Consider the following 17,343-nt stretch of genomic DNA (forward strand, 5'->3'; position numbering starts at 1 on the left):
CTTCCCCCATATATAAACATTAAAGGATTGCTGTGTTTATCACACACATTTCAAGTCATTTTAGTTTGGTTTGTAATTAGACTAAAATTACCTGTCTTGGTTGCTTAATAAAGAAAAAAGTTTCCCCCCTGGGTATCATGGTACAGAGAGAGGGAATTGTACCATCTGCTCCCAGGAAGTGAGTCCAAATTTCTTATGGCTTTATATAAATAGGGTTTGAATCTTGGTCTGACCATTCAGTAGCTATGTGACCTTGGGCAAACCTCGCAACCTCTCTGAGCCTGTGTTACAAGACAGTTGTAATGATTAAATGAAGCAGTCCATGAAAATGCCCAGAATGCTTGTCACATAAAAGGTGCCCATAAGTATGAGTTATCTGAACCCCAGACAGGAATTTAATGCCCATGAGAGCATGGCATTATCCTAAACAAAATAGAAGGTACATACTGTGGGGGAGACTAGTCCCTAGGTGAGTTCATGGGTAAAAAGGTGAATGCAGAGCATTCTCAGATACAAAAATAGTGCCTAGAACTGAGGTCGGGGGTAGGTGCCCAGGGTCATTTAGAAAGGTGTTTATTGGGGTACCTGGGTGGCTCAGTAGGTTAAGTGTCTGCCTTTGGCTCAGGTTATGATCCTGGGGTCCTAGGATTGAGTCCCACATTGGGCTCCCTGCTCAGCAGGGAGTCTGCTTCTCTGTCTGCCTCTGCTGCTCCCCCTGCATGTGCTCGCTCTCTCTCTCTCTGTGTCAAATAAATAAATAAAATCTTTTTAAAAATGTGTTTATTAAGGGACACATTTTTCCATTGTTTTAAGGGAGAATAGTTAGGTGGAGGGAAGGGTAAGGATTTCCCCTGCAGTGTGATATAGGCCATAGTCAAAGACTCAGAGGAGTCAGAAGGAGAAGGAAGAGTTAAAGGAGGTGGGAGGTGGCATGTTTGCTGCTGCACGTGTGGCATATGTGTGCCTGAGTGTGCCTATTTGAGTGTGTGAATGTGTGTGCCCCTCGGAGTGTGAGTGTGCCTGAGTGTGAGTGTGTGACTCTCTGAGTATGCATGTGCGTGTATGAAAGAGGGAGGTAGGTGGTTAGGAAATGCCACTGAGGAACTTTTTACAAATTTTTTTTTATTTATTCATGAGAGACAGAGAGAGGCAGAGACAGAGGCAGAGGGAGAAGCAGGCTCCCTTCAGGAAGCCCAACGTGAGACTCAACTCTGGGACTCCGGGATCACGACTTGAGCCAAAGGCAGATGCTCAATCACTGAGCCACCCAGGTGCCCCTGGAGGAATGTTTTCAAGTCTATTTTAAACACTTCATGATGTGAAGAGCAAATACTCCTTTGTGGCCTTTTGAGAAGGGGTTGTGCCGTGGCAGTGGCTCTGCAGTGGCTGGTAGGCTGTGGTCAGATCTCAGGGAGGACAGTCGAAGGCAGGAATCTTTGAGGAAGGTGCAATGGGAGCTGAGACCCCAGCCCAGGCAGGATGAGAGAGGCTAGTGTGGATTTTCTCAACAATTACAGCCTTGTTGCCTGAAGCAGGGGAAACCCACAGCCACAGAGGGAAAAACACGTACTTGGCTGGGGTCACCAACAGCTTCTTCCAGGAAACACTTGTTTTGCTTATAGCCTGATGTTACCCCCTGACCTGAGCACTTTGGTCTTGCTGGATGTCACCAACGTACTTCTCATCTGCCTCAATTTTCAAACCTTTTCTACATGGCTGTGTGTGGTGGTGGTGTGTATGTGGGGGGAGGATGAGATGGCTACATTTTCCTTAGTGTTCTTGATTAGAATTTGTACAGACTGGAAATATTCTTAATCAGTATAGTCTCGATGATGATGATGAAGATGGCAGAAAGCACTTTCACGGCGCTCTCTGTGGCCCAAGCATCTTCCCAAGCTTCTCAAAGCTTTTAATTCATAAAACTATTAAATATACCAACCTTGAGGTTATGCTTCATTATCATCACTCTCAGTTCATGGTGAGAAAAACTGAGACATAGAGAAAATAATTAGCCCTTAAATGATGCACAAGGATTTGAACCTGGTCCCCTGGTTCCCAAGTCCTACTCTTAACCACATGGCTACACTGCTTCCTGCTGTGTGAGTGCAGAGGGCAACTCCCTCCACGTAGGAATGGACCCATCTTAGATCTTTATAGGCATTTGTTTCAAAGGGCCCTCTTGGTGTTTATAACCCAAGATCTTTATCTTTTGTCTCTCTGCTTCTTGTGTCACTATACAATTCACAGTCCTGGGGACACAGGTTCCCCCCTCATATAATTCACAGTCCTGGGGACACATAGTCCCTTCCATACAACTCATGGTCCTGGGGACATAGGGCCCCAGCCTTTTATTAAAGGCCGCTGTGTGAGGCTATTTGTCCAGCTGTGGCTTGGCGCCCTGCCCAGTTGAGCACAACCTGGCCCTTGGTAGCCCGCAGGAATGTTGCAACTGGGTGAGACTTCCCTCAGGGTTGCAGACTGGGGATCTCGGGGAGCATTAGGAAGAGCATTTGGACAAAAGCTGCTGAGGTGGCCTAAAAAATAGTTGCCAGTTGTCTTGAAATGATGGGTCAGAGCAATGCCTGTTTGCCTTTGTAAAATTCCAGCAGTTAGCTGAAATACTATTTCAAACATTAGGAAACGAGAATGGCCAGATCTTAGACACTAGTAGAGGTATGTTCAGCTGATAAAAGATGTACCCTTACGGAGGGAGAAGGAGAGGAGAAGGAGGGAGAGGAAGCTGGGCTGACACCCCAGAGCAGTGATTCCAGATTCTAGATTCCTTGAATTGACACAGAGCTTCTCATCTTTCAGTCTCTTGGAATCATGACCTTCTTTTAGCCTGTCATCCACCAGGAGAGGCAGAGTGGGAGAGGCAGGAGTGGTCCCAGGCCTGGACTGGGTAGGGGCAGTGTGCACCATCCATCTGCCCAGGGAGCACTCATATACACACTTAGCATTGTGACTGGTGTCATACACTGACAGCCTGTTTCGTGCTAGCCTGGGAGCCCCCTTTGGGCCAGGGCCTCTCCCTTCCTCTGCATCCCAGCAAGTAGTGTAGTATCTGGCACATGCTGGGGGCTTGGTACCCATTTATTGAGCTCAATTGGCTTCAAGAGACCTGGATTCAAATATTTGCTTTGTGACCTCAGACAATGACTTATAGTGAACTAGACATCCATTTTTTTCTCATGTGTAAAATGGAGGTAATAAAACTACATTAGATCAAATATGGCAATATATATAAATAGGCTACACAGAAAAGGCCTTCAGCAAATGTTGATTCCCTTTGTTTTGTTTGGATTGAGCACAACCAGTGCCAGATCCTAATATTCAACCCACGTCCACTAGGGGGCTTGCATCCATTCTCGCTCCTCCTTTCAACTGGGGATTCAAAGGTCGAAAAAGAGTCACAAATGCCTTTTTTTTTTTTTTTTAGTGTCACAAAAGATCATGTCTTTTGTGATTAGGGAATCATTTTCTTGTGGAAATATTGCATCTTGGGAGACACTTTATTCATCCCTTCTTTTGACATGTTCTGTATGTGTACAAGTCACATGGCAAGATGCCGAATAAATGCAGTGGTAAAAGACCTGAAGTTAGCCTATAATTATAGGCACACAGAACATAAATGCACATGGAATATTTACCAAGATAGACATGTTCTAGGCCACAAAGCAAGTCTCAAATTTTAAAAGATTAAAGTCATACAAAGTACATTCTTTAAATAATGGAATTAAGTTAGAAATCAGTAACAGAAGGGTGTCTGGAAAAATCTCCGAATATTTGGAAACTAACTGATACATTTCTAAATAACTGCTAGGCCAAAGAAGGAATCAAATGTGAAATTGGAAACTATTTCAAAATGAATGAAGTGAAAACTCATTATATCAAAATTTGTGAGATGCATCCAAAGCAGTGCTTAGAGGTGAATATATAACACTGTCTATATTGGGAAAGGTTTCAAATGACTTTAGAATCTATCCTGGGAACTAGGGAAAAAAGGAACAAATTAAACTCAGAGTAAGGTGAAGAAAGAAAATAATGAAAATGAAAGCAGAAATCTGTGAATATAAAAAAGAAAACCAGTAAAGAAAATCCGTGAAAGAAAAGCTCATTCTCTGAAAAGAACAATACAATTGATAAATCTCCCTATTCCTGGTTAAAAATTCTCAGCCAACCTAGGAATAGAAGGGAAATCCCTAAACTCTAGAAAGAACATCTGCAAAAGGTCTACAGAAAGGTGCTAGAACTAACAAGTGAGTTCAACAAGCTTGCAGAAAAGGAGGTAAATATATGAAAATCTATTGCTGGCAATGATTGGAAATAAAAATGTACCACTTCTAGTAACATCAACAATATTAAACATTTAGGAATAAATATGACAAAAGATGTACACTGAGAACTATAAAATGTTGCTGAGAACATTCATTGTCTTTACCACAGAGTGATTTATAAATTCAATGCAGTCTCAACCAAAATCCCAGCAGCGTTTTTTGTTTGTTTTTGTTTTGTATAAAATAATGAATTGATTCTAAAATTCTTAAGGAAATTTAAAGGACTTAGAATAGCCAAAACAATATGTATCAACAAAGATGGCAGACTAACATTACCTGATTTTAGGACCTGTAAACCTATACTTAGAAGACAGAGTGATATTGCCATAAAGACAAACAAATAAATCAGCAGTTCAGCCATCCTAATCCTAGATATTTACCCAAAAGAAATCAAAGCATGTTCCATACAGAGTTTTACATGGATATTTTAAACAACTTTGTTTATAATAGCCCTATACTGAAAACAACCCAAATTTCCATCAACAGGTGAGTGGATAAACAAACTGGTACTCCAATACAACAAAATGCTACTTAGTAATAATAATAATAATGAAAATAAATGTGCAATTAAAATTTTGCTGAATCTCAAAATAATTATGTTGAATGAAAGAAACCCCAAAAATAGAAGACTAAAAAGTATGTAGTATTATGGTTCCATTTGTATAAAACTCTAGAAAATGCAAGTTAATTTAATAGTGACAGAGTTTTCCTGGGAATAAGAAGAGCAGAGGGAGGAGAGAGGGATTGCCAAAGGGCATGAAGATACCTCTGAAGGAATTGAATGTGTCCATTATGTTGATTGCACAGATGGTGTACTTGTGGTTGTATGCCTTAAAATGTGTAGTTTATGGCATGCCATTTATACCTTAATAAATCTTTTACCAAGAAAAAGTCACAGAGGACGTTTTAGTGGTGGGAGTTTCCATCCCAGCCAGTCTACTAACTTCTCCCAAGTAGGACACTATGGCCTCTTTCTTGGCAACTCTATGGACTTCTCCCAAGTAGGACGCTATGGCCTCTTTCTTGGCAACTCTATGGTTTTGAATTTATCTTAACTTACTTAACCTCTTATTGGTACCTGGCTTGATTGAGCACCTCTTCTTTCTAGAAGCATGTTCTTTTCTTGACTTCTTAACAGCACACTCTTTTGCATTTCCCCCTCCTCATTGCTTTCTCCTTTTCAGTCTCCTTCACTGGCCCCAGCATTTCTCCCAGACCTCACTTGCTAGGGGACCTCTGGCCTTGGTCTTCAGCCTTCTTTTCCTCTCTATTTACACTTTCTTCCAAGCTTATCTCATGGAGCCTTGCAATTCAAAGCATTGCCACCTGTGCTGTCCAATAGAATTTTCTGAAATGGGGCAGCCCAGGTGGCTCAGTGGTTTAGCACTGCCTTCAGCCCAGGGCATGATCCTGGAGACCCGGGATCGAGTCCCATGTCAGACTTCCCTGCATGGAGCCTGCTTCTCCCTCTGCCTGTGTCTCTGCCTCTTTCTCTCTCTGTGTCTCTCATGAATAAATAAACACAATCTTTATAAAATCTTTTTTTTTGAAATGATGGAAATATTCTATAGCCCTAGTGTCTAGTATGGTGGCCACTAGCCATAGATGGCTACTGACTATTTGGAATATGACTAGTGCGAATAAGGAACTGAATTTTAAATTGTATTTGTCTTAATTCATTTACATTTAAATAGTTACACTGTATCATTTATATTATAGAATATAGGCATATTTATTACATATGAATATACTATAAGTATGTATCTATATTTATATTATTATATTTATACTACTTGTCTATGTGGTTGGGGGCTACTGCATTCATTAGCCTTGGTCTAGATCATTGTATTTACAAACTATGGGTGGTAACCTATGAGTTGGCCTTGACCCTTTTTTTTTTTTTTTCAAAATAAAATATCAAAGGGTATCACATATCGTAAGAGTTACATCTTTTCAAGAAACCTTTGTTTCAGGCTTGTTTCTTTGTGAACTAGCTGATGTAACTATGTATGGATCACATGTAGTTTTTTAGGAGTTGTGTTTTTTAGTTGAAAGCCACTGATTTATTTATTTTTTTTAAGATTTTATTTATTTACTCATGAGAGAAAGAGAGGCAGAAACATAGGCAGAGGGAGAAGCTGGGTCCCCATGGGGAGCCCTATGTGGGACTTGATCCCAGGATCCCGACCTGATCTGAAGGCAGATACTCAACCACTGAGCCACCCAGGCGTCCTGAAAGCCACTAGTTTAGATGCAAGTGATGCCTAACTTTATGACTTCAGCCGTTGAGCTAAGACACCAAGTCATGTTGAACTGTCTTCCTGAGATCCTCATGTGTCTAGTAGGTACCCTCTGGGTTTTTCTCATTTCAGCGTAATGGTTACCTTAATCCCCCTTTTTCCTTGTCCCATCTCCCCATTTTATTGGAGGTCCCATTCATTCTAGCAACACAGTCTAGTGACTCTGACTCTGAAATGGATCCTGCTTAATTTTCATTGCCTTTAAGGCTGGGCATCCCTTGCCTGAATCTCTGCAAAATCCCCAAACTAGCCTATCTTTCAATCTTGTTTTTATACAGCCTGTACTCTACATGGCAGTCACAGGGGGCTTTTATTTTTTATTATTTTTTTAAAAGATTTTTATTTATTCATGAGAGAGAGAGAGAGAGAGAGAGAGGCAGAGACACAGGCAGAGGCAGAAGCAGGCTCCATTCAGGGAGCCCGATGTGGGACTCGATCCCAGGTCTCCAGGATCATGCCCTGGGCTGAAGGCAGCTCTAAACTGCTGAGCCACCCGGGCTGCCCCACAGAGGGCTTTTATTTTATTTTTTTAAAGATTTTTATTTATTTATTCATGAGAGACACACAAAGAGAGAGGAAGAGAGAGAGAGGCGCAGAGACACAGGCAGAGGGAGAAGCAGGCTCCATATAGGGACCCCGATGTGGGACTTGATCCCGGGTCTCCAGGATCACACCATGGGCCAAAGGCAGGCACTAAGCCTCTGAGCCACCCAGGGATCCCCACAGAGGGCTTTTAGAAGCCAAAATCAGACGATGTTGCTTCCCTACTTAAAAGCTGTCCATTGCATCAAGAATACTCTCTCAGCACTGTATTGTGGGCAGCGAGGCCCTGGCAAGCTGACCCTAGCATCCCCAGCATGGCTCCTGCCCCACTTGACTTGGCCTTTCTGTGCCAGGAACACCCACTTCCGTGCTTGTTTCTCTGCAGGGCCTTTGCATGTGTTGTGTGACCCAGACCCTCAACTTTCTCCAGGCTGGCCTCTCTTTGTTAATTCACATCTCACATCAGGTGTCATTTCCTCAAAGGGGCAGCCTTTCTGTGACTTGATTAGTGTCCACAACCCAAGTCTAAGTGATCTGTTTTAGAAGTAAATGAGGTATATTATTAGTTACCTAGAGAATTTTTGAGTAATATGAACAAAGCTATCAAAGTATTTTTTAAAAATGATTTTATTTATTTGAGAGAAAGCACCAGAGAGAGAGAGAGAGAGAGAGCGAGCACACAAATTGGGGGAGCAGCAGAGGCAGAGGGAAAAGGAGGCCCCTCGCAGGCCCCTGATTGAGCATCCCTGGGGCTCAATCCCAGGACCCTGGGATCATGACCTGAGCTGAAGTCAGACACTTAACCAAGTGAGGCACCCAGGCGCCCCTCAAAATATTTTTGATTAAAGATTCTTGGATCTTCTTTGAGGATCATCTGTACTCATTAAAATCCTTCTGTGCAAGTTTCTGTATGGGGAATAAGTATTGGTCTTGCTATTTTTTTTAACTTAGTGGAGTACCTCATTATGCAAATTTAATGAACATTTAGAAATATGTAAAATACAGTATATTAATGTGTAGACATAAAATTAGTTAATATAAAATTTTAGAGTTCATTGATGTTAAATATAAATACAAGTTATTTATTGATGTTTTTAATCACTGAGATGAATGTACATTATGATTGGTTCTTCGAGATAATTTGTATTTTATTTAAATTACCAAATTACTTTTGTCTTGAAGGAGAAAAGTCTGTAGTTTAGGGTATATTATTCCTTCTAATATTTGATCTTTATTTTTATAATGATCTTTTTGAAAAAAATGTTATAGGAATAGTGCAGAAGAATTGCTACTTATCAACAAGATAAGTGAAAGGATTTGTGATTCTTGCCTTTGCTTGAAAAAAAAGAAGGAGATCTACACTGAAATGCTGGAACTTTTTACAGGAATCATTTGAGTAGTAGATTCCCAAAACAATGAAACTGTATGTTTCACATTATATTGTCGAAACCACATAGCAAGAGGAGAAATAGGAAATGTGTTAAATTTACAAAATGCAAATTGAATATAAGTATGAAAATTTGGCATTATTTTATCCTAGAAAATTCTTTAAATTAGATAAAATAGTGTTCAGGAAGTTAAAATAGGGCCTCCTTTTATTTCATGTGTTCCATTCTGCCCAAGGTCAGAAATGGTGGTGATGAAAATGTTCTCGTTCTCTGGATAAGCTCTACAAAGAGAAGAATCTAAACTGCAGATTTTTAAAAAAATATTTTATTTATTCATGAGAGACACAGAGAGAGAGGCAGAGACACAGGCAGAGAGAGAAGCAGGCTCCCTTCAGGGAGCCGGATGCAGGACTCGATCCCAGGACTCCAGGATCATGCCCTGGGCTGAAGGCAGGCACTTAACCGCTGAGCCACTCAGGCATCCCTAAACTGCAGATTTATGCACAGGGATGTTTCTTGTGGCATTGTTTATAATTCTGAAAAAGTCAGGAACCAACCACGTATTCTAGTAATGGAGGAATTAAGCAGATTGTAGAACAGCTATATAATAAAAGATCATTGAAGTTATTTTTTAGAAGGCTATTTAATGTTGTGGGAGAAAGATTCTTACATAATGCTAAATTGAAGAAAAGAACTTATTTATATGGTGTGATCTTAATTAGGTAAAAAACATTTTCATAGGAGAAAATACATTAGTGGTTCATTCTAAGGAGTAATTGTTGCTGGCATGTATTTTCTTAAGTTGTTTAGAAGAAGCATATATTTATAATCACAAAAAATTATCAAAAAAAATTTTGGGTGGCTAACAACATACTAAATGTTAAGCTTATTGTGTTTTCGAGCTGGAGAATAGTTTTCTGGGATCACTTGGCCTGGGAGCTTGTACTAAGGGTTGTGATTGGGAGGGGGGCTTGAGAGTGGTTTTTCAGAAGGCCAAATGGAAAGGAAGTTTTCTTAGCATTTTTGTTCTCGATAAATTCCTGATGTACCCAGTCCTGTCATTCACCAACCGCCACTTGCTGATCAGAAAGTCTGGCTGTCTGCTTTGTGACAAATATAAAATAAGAAGACAAAGTAATTATTATTTAATAAATATGACTTTTTAGGTAGCCAAATCATTTTAAACAGAAGGCAGCAGTGAAAGATTCCTGATGGTATAAAGTAGGAACCATTCTAGACTGTTCTTTAGTCATTGGGTGTTCATCTATGACTAGGACATGAAATCATTTTAGTGGATCTCCCTCAGCATTACCCTTTAAATGAAATTAGATTAGAAGAGAAAATATAGGATGTATTATAAATATTAAGTATTCGTTCTTGAGATTTTTATTTCAAATATGCGTTTGAATGTACTGAATTGTAAATGTAAAATGTGTTTGGCTTTAAAAAAAACTGATTTGCAGTCAGAAAAAGTCAAAAGATTCTTTTGAGATCTAGATCAGTGGTCTCAGTATGATCCTGGAATCAACAGCAGGTGTCACTTGGGAACGTGTTAGAGATGCACATTCTCAGGCCCCGCCCCAGAACTACTGAATCAGAAATTTGGGGGCCCAGCACTCTGTGGTTTAATAAGTACCCCTGGTGATTCTAATGAGGACTTACATTTGTGAACCACTGGTCAAGCCCTGATGTTCCAGGTATGGTCCAGAGACTAACATAGGCACAGCCAGCCAGTTAGAAATGCAGAATTTCCGGCCCCAACCTAGCCTACTAAATCAGAATCTACAAGCTCCCTGGGTGATTTGTATGCTCATATTAAAGGTTTATTAAAGGTTGAGAAGGCTGATCTAAACCACATGTGCCTTCAAAGGCCATATAGATAAGGTCAGTGAGTGAAGAGAGCAGGGTGAGGCATTGATCGTGATGTGAGGTTTAAGCACACTTCATTTGTTTAAAAATGTCCTCTATTGGGACACCTGGGTGGCTCAGTGGTTGAGTGTCTGCCTTTGGCTCAGGTCTCCCTCTGCCTTTGTCCCTGCCTCTCTCTCTCTCTGTCTCTTGTGAATAAATAAATAAAATCTTCACACACACAAAAAAAAGTCCTCTATCAAGGCAGCTGGGACTGATACCTCCAACCAAACTCATCAACTCACATTAACTGCCACTGACCTTAGTGACCTCAAGCATATTTTAATTCCCAATTTTAGTAGAGTGAGCTTGTCATATTAACTTCTTCTGATCTCTTTTAGGAATTTATCCAGGAGCTGCTCTCTCGGATAAGAGGCATGAGGAAACTGAACCCTCCGCAGAAGAAGACCGGATAATTCTAACACAGGGTGGAACTCTCCCAGAGACGAAGATGGGTCCTGGGATTTGGGCTTCATGAAGACATTTATTAAAGCATAGTTGCCCTTATGAGAAACTTTTTTTGGGGGAGGGGGGTGTCTATTAGACATTTATTCAAGAGTGTTCCTTTTTTGTTTTGAAAGGTTCTATTAGTGTATTATTTTAATAGCAAGAACATCATGACTCTGGTTTCAGCCCAACCAGGGGTTTTGAACCAGGCAGACATGCAAGAATGGGCTGGGCCAGGCAACATTTTCTTTGTAAAATCAAAGGTTTAGGACCTAACTATACAGGGATGGTGGTTTTCTTACGAGTTTGGTAATCTTTTTCTTAAATTGTACAACTGTCTCAGATGCCGAATTTCTCGTACTTGTATATATCCACACATGACTAAGTTGAACTGTAGACGTGAGTTTTATTTCACATTGATGGAATAAACTTGTGGTTGTCCTTTAATTGAAGGTCACAGCACATGTATTTTCAAGAGGCCACTGGATATTCTTCATGTGAATGCTGCTGACCGTCAGCATTCACTTTATGCACCAAAGTGAAAGAAGTCAGTGTATCTGTTATTTTAATGAGCTACACCACATGGAGTTGAGTTGGTCAAGGGCTTAATTCATGGACTTTATATTATTTCATTAATTGGGATGCTTTGCCAGGTCATGTACTTATTGCCTCGTTTGTGGTATTTTAAAGTTTTATGAATCCTTAATTTGAAGAACTATTCAGATTTCTAAAGAAAAGCCCATGCTGAGTGGTGTTTTGCAATGGGGAAAGGAAGCACTGTGTAGCAATGAATTCTCTGCTTTCAACCAAATACTGTGTATTACTCTCTCTCCACGAAAGCAGGTCATGTGGAAGCTAGCAAATTAAGTATCTTCCTCCTTAGAAGTCGATCTGGTCATTTCTGTGCCTGGGCAGCATTAGAGCGGTGCGAGTGAGCTGAGGGTTGAGTGATGTGGAGGTGAGAAAGCCTCACCTTCCTTCAAGAAAGTTGATGCAAGAGCATCCGCTGGTTTGGAAGGATGGTGGAAATTGCATTTCTGGCTCCTCTCAATGGCATGTCCTGAGGCTTCTGGCTCTTGGCCCTAATGATGCACCCCAGTCTCCTTGCTTGGAGCGAGGTGTGGGGCGGCTGCCCTGTGCCTCCTGGTTATAGATCAGCTCCTTGGAGAAGGATCAAACGTCAGACGATGTGGGCTGGGTAAAAGGTCAGAGGAGAAACTCTTCCCTTCCCCAAGGAGGCCTCCACCGCCTTCCCCACAGAAACCCCATCTACTGTAAGATGTCTCTAGGGGGCCCTGTCAGAGGACAGGAGTCAGACATTTTATATCAAGGGTGCTCTGAACATATTTTATTTTTTAAAAGAACTATGTTTGTGAATTTTATGTATACTGGCAAGCTTTTGAAAATGTATTTAATTTTGTAATGTTTACCAATGATTTATTTACAAGCTATTTACTGAAATAAATGGAGCTGCTTACGACTCTGCTTACACACTTGCATTGCCAAACCTGTTCAAATGATAGTTTTTCTGTGTGAGATGTTCTGCAGACAGGGGTACCAAGCACATATACCTAGCTTTTCGCTTTCCAGGTATTTTCAGGCATTTGACCCTGGTTCTCTCCTGATGAAAGCAAGGTTGCTGAAAGCAACATTCCTGGGTTGGGAAGGAAATGGAGGAGGAGCTCTGTGTGTTTGGTCCTGCCTGGCTTCTATTTCAACCCTCTCTCAGGCCATGTGCTTTGCATTTAATTAGAACTCCCTTTTACCCATCTGATAAAAATTCTCAAGAAAATTTCAAATTAACCAACTATTCCAGTTATTGTTGGAATGCCGTGCATCCTATAAACACAGAAAAATACTGAATTTGCAGGATTTCTACTAGGGCTGACCAGCCCAAAGTTATGAGCTGATGAAGCAAGAGGCCCTTTGATCCTGCCACATAATACATACTCTTCCTTCCCTCCCCAAGGCCTGGCATCACCTGACTCCTTCTGAACAGGACCTCCTCCTTGGCTCCTCATCTCTGCCCTCAACACGCCCTCATTCACCAGGCTCTTCTTCCTCTGCTCATACCTCTCATATCTATCCCTTGTTAAATCTTGCCTTGGTTCCTGCAACCATCTTGAAATTGGTTTCCCCATGTCCAGACTTGCTTACCTCTGATCTGTTCTCCACCCAGTAGCCAGAAAGACAGCTGGGATCACTCCACCCCTTACTTAAAACCCAAACTTCTCCACATTCCTTGTAAGGAATTGGTCCCTGCTTCTCCCGCCTCCTTTTTTGATCTTCCACTAATATCCAGTCCTGTTGAATGACTAGAGTTTCTAGAGCATATATATTTTCTCCTCTGAGGCTTTGCAAAAACTGTTGCCTCAGTCTGGAATAACCGCACCATCCAAGGGCTTTATCTGGAAGCTGGTCTATATCGCTTCCTAAGGATGTCCAGAGCTTTTAGTATTTACTACCTCATCCCAGCATATACACACCACATTATTGCTGTCTATTCACCTGTTTGTCTCTTCTGTTAGACTCTAGGATCTTTGAGATTGGGACCCAATCTTATAAATCAAGCACCAAATCATGAAGTTGGCCCATCAAAGGGATCAATACATGTTTGCCAACTGAATAAATATGACAAAAGCTTCAAGAAAACTGTTTCCTTCCTGGCTGGGATAGTGGTTCTTAGGCCTGAATGCACATTTGCATCACCTGAGGAGTTTTAAAAGCAAGTCCTGACCAATTTAATCACAATTTGAAGAAGCCGACCTTAGGGTTTTTTTTTTAAGCTCCCAGATTGAGCACCAACTGACCCATTGGATCATTCTTGTGGAGTCTGGCACACACGTTTGACCTCACTGGCCTCAGCTCACAACATGGATGCTGTTGCCGTGGATGGCAGCTGTGGCATTAGCACATTGACTATTTCTCGTTCTACCTTCTGCTGGAGAGAAACTATAATCCAGCACCAGGGGAATGACCCCAAAGTACCCAACTTCTGGCTTAGTCTTCCACTTGAGCATTGAGAAATCCAAGTTTAAACTTTATCCTTTTATAAAAATCATCATAATAGTCCCCATTTATTTATTACTGTGCTGAGTGCTTACCTTCCTTACCACATTTAATCGTAACATTAATCTTATGGAGGTAGATTGCATTAGCCTCATTTTATAGAAGAGAAGATAAACTCAGAATCGTTCAGCAATTTCCTGGAGTTCCCATGGCCCCAGAGCGGACCTTCAAGACCAGTGCTGCTGTCTGCCTCTAAGCCCCTTGACCATTTAGCTTTCCTGCCCCTTGCAGGGGGTTTGTTCTCAGTTCCCCCCACAGGAATGAAAGCCAGGAGCTGCATCTAAAGTGATCGGAGCCCCAGAGCTGAGAGGTGGGGAGTGGGAGGCTCTGTGGTTAGAGTGGGTCCTCAGCCACCTATGGGTTCTCTCCCACCCCTGAGAACAGAGACCCCCAGCTCCTGAGGAGCAGCACAGCCAGACTTTGTAGCTGGGCTCCCCTCTGTCCCCAGGCTCTTCTTCACTTTTCCCCTGACAAAAAAATTCCTGGACTTGGCCTTGGTAGCTCAGCATAGAGTACCTGCCAACAGTTTCCAGAGGAGGTAAAATTGGGAGAAAGAACATCTGGAGGAAATTCTTTCTCAATTCCTGTAACACTGGGATATCCGATTTTCATTTGCTACCTCAAATCCCCATAAGAGATTGTGTGCTGTGCAGAATCAGTTATTAACAGATGAGTACATGATTGTATCAGCTCTTTCCAAGAAGACACAATGGTTGGGAACATGAGCTATTGTTGAGCGATGACTACCATCTCCCCAAGGGACACTGACCAAAGGGCCACTGCCTAGAGTAGCCAATCTGTCCCAGGCACTTGGTGCACCACTCAGAGAAGCGGGTGGGATTGCATCTAGGGGTTGCCCCCCTCCCCTTCCATGGCACAGGCGAGGCTGGCAGTGGGGGCTGAAGTTTGCCCCATGGCTTAGTTCTGTGGTAGGCACTGCTCCCGCCCAGCCCGCTGGGATTTGCCTTTCTTTCTGCTGTCCCTCCAGTATTGCTCAGCAAGACCTTTACTGTGTGTGCCTGACAGCTTGGGGGAAAGGCAGGCCCCACAGCTGATGGACACATCTCTACCCTTACATCATTTTTGCTTCTGAGTCAACGATCCTGGGGATTCCCCCCACTTCTCAGGAACCTTCTCTGAGTGCAGCCACTTTGGAGGTGCTGTCTCCCTACTTCACATCCCCATTGTCTCCTCCTTTTGCCCCTGTCTTGGGTCACTACACTCAGGTCCCTCTAATGGCACAAATGGGCTAAGAGGGCCTGGTGGAAAGTACTGTGGGGGTGGGGGGACCCCTTGTCTGTGGTCTGTCTAAAAAAAAGCAAAAGAATTTAATGTATTTGGTAACTGGAACTTTGTGAAAGCCAGTTGCAAGTTGGACACTGACAGGAATACAGGTTTTCTCCCCTAGTGCTTTCTTCCTGAATTTACGATGATCCTGCAGTTATTAGTAAGAACTAGTGCCGCTTCCTTTGGAATTCAGGATATCACTTACGGTGTGTTTGTAATTTCCCTGTGAAAAACTGGGTGGCTTCTCATAGTTCTCTATGAGTAAGACCTATCCGGACTTCACGGAGTTTCCTTGGACCGCTTGCACCGCTATTCAGACACAAGTGCAGGAAATGTTTCACTTCCTCGGTGTTCTTATGCCACCATGGTGTATCTTGACTGGGGAGAAGTTGTTTTTATAATACTAGATAGTTCACCACTTCTCTTGGCTCTGTGGGTGCTCCCACTACAACAGGGCAGATAGGCATTTCAGTAGAATACTAATATTAAAATAGCTACAAATTAGGTCCTGGAAATCCAGTTTTCTAGTGCTTTCATTGGATCCATTGGATAAATAAGACCAGATTTATTTTATCTCTGGTCAGTTTTCCTTCATCTTCAGGATCTTCAAGCAGGGTGTTAAGTGACTCTGCTGGATGGCCTCCTTTAGTCTGACCTTGTTCTGGTCGGTTCTAGAGGTAGATGATCCTAGCAAGCATATGAAGGTAAAGAAATGTGCACTTTTAACATCATGGCTACATAGACTTGATCTCATTTATATGCATATTTTTAATTCAGTGTGATCATTGTTGGGAAACAATTCTACCCAGGTCTGTCATGTTCCTGCATGTTTTAATTAATGTCAATATTGGAAGATAGAAATAAGTTTTTCCCTCTAGGGCAAAGAGCAGGCAGGCGTTTGCCCATTATAAAAAATGTGGACTCCCTAAATTCAGAGTTTTCCCTCCTATAATGCAACTCACTGCCTGCACAACCATCACCTAGCCTTCTTCGCAAACCCCTATGGGCCTTGGCTCTGGGAGAAATCAACATCAAAAAGTGTTGTTACTCGGGCAACTACTATTGCCAATTGACAAACTCTGTTTCTCTCTGACCCAGGATTGTGGGGTCTGGTGCATCCATGAAACTGAGGCAGGCTAACTTGTCAGCCTGTAATAGGGTCAAGTCTGAGACCCTATCAGTGTGATTTGTATCATTCTTATAACTAGTAGATACTTTCTTATATTTAGACCCTAACTTGATTAATCATTTTCAATGGGGGTAGGGTCAGAAGTTAAAGACATTCCATGCCACAAATGGTGGTTCTGTGGATAGAATTTACTTTCACAAAAGCCACTTTCTCTCTTCCTCCTCCTTAGTAGCAAAAAGGGAATGCTGGTGGAGGTCAGGGAAAATGCATGACGGAGAGACACACCTGCTTCACACAAAAATGACTCCTTGGAGTGAAATGGAGAATACAAGCAAATGTCAGTTCTTGCCTCATATCTCTCTCCAGTATGGGCCTGCATAATAGGAGTAGCGCATTATCGCTTGCTATTGTCAAATTCCCAAATTCCACTGCAAAAGTAGTTTTTTGATCATAATTTCCTTGTGTATTGTAGTCCACCCTGTTGTTTCTGAAACCAAAAATAGAAAATGAGCTCATGGTTCTTGTCAGTTCGCAGGGTGCTTTACAGAAAGTGTAACCCCCTCTGGGTCACAGGTGGCTTGAGACTAAGTGATTTACTATTTGGTTTTCCTATTGTTAATAGCAGGAAGTGCTCCCTTGCTGCTGATGAGATTTATAAAAGGGAATATTACTGATAAAACCCCCTTTCTGATTGTTCATAGATAAGGAGATAAATAAGATAATGCATATTTAAGGAATGTTTTTATAGCACTTAGCACAGTGCCTTACCCTTTTAAGCTGTGCTCCCAACAGAGGCAGGAACCAAAATTTGTACAATAGATCGTGTAGGCTTGCATTACTTTAACAGAATACGCCAAAGCCCTAGAAACTTACTGAAATTAGTGATGAGTGAGAAGTTGAACAAAACCTCCAAACTCTTGGGAAAAAAAAGCATA

At 41.8% G+C, this 17,343-nt stretch overlaps 1 protein-coding gene across 5 annotated transcripts in view; it reads left to right on the forward strand.

The window, feature by feature from the left end:
• PPP1R14C (protein phosphatase 1 regulatory inhibitor subunit 14C) overlaps positions 1-12,403 on the forward strand; it is an 86,169-nt gene extending 73,766 nt beyond the window's left edge. For all 5 annotated transcript variants that reach the window (XM_072827621.1, XM_072827652.1, XM_072827637.1 and 2 more), the window contains one exon: positions 10,818-12,403. In XM_072827621.1, coding sequence (XP_072683722.1) covers positions 10,818-10,848 — 31 coding nt within the window. In that variant the 3' untranslated portion in view covers positions 10,849-12,403. The remainder of the gene's footprint in view (positions 1-10,817) is intronic.
• Positions 12,404-17,343: the final 4,940 nt, after the last annotated feature.

This window comes from Canis lupus, chromosome 1 (assembly GCF_048164855.1).
Source record: "Canis lupus baileyi chromosome 1, mCanLup2.hap1, whole genome shotgun sequence".
Taxonomy (NCBI): Eukaryota; Metazoa; Chordata; class Mammalia; order Carnivora; family Canidae; genus Canis; species Canis lupus.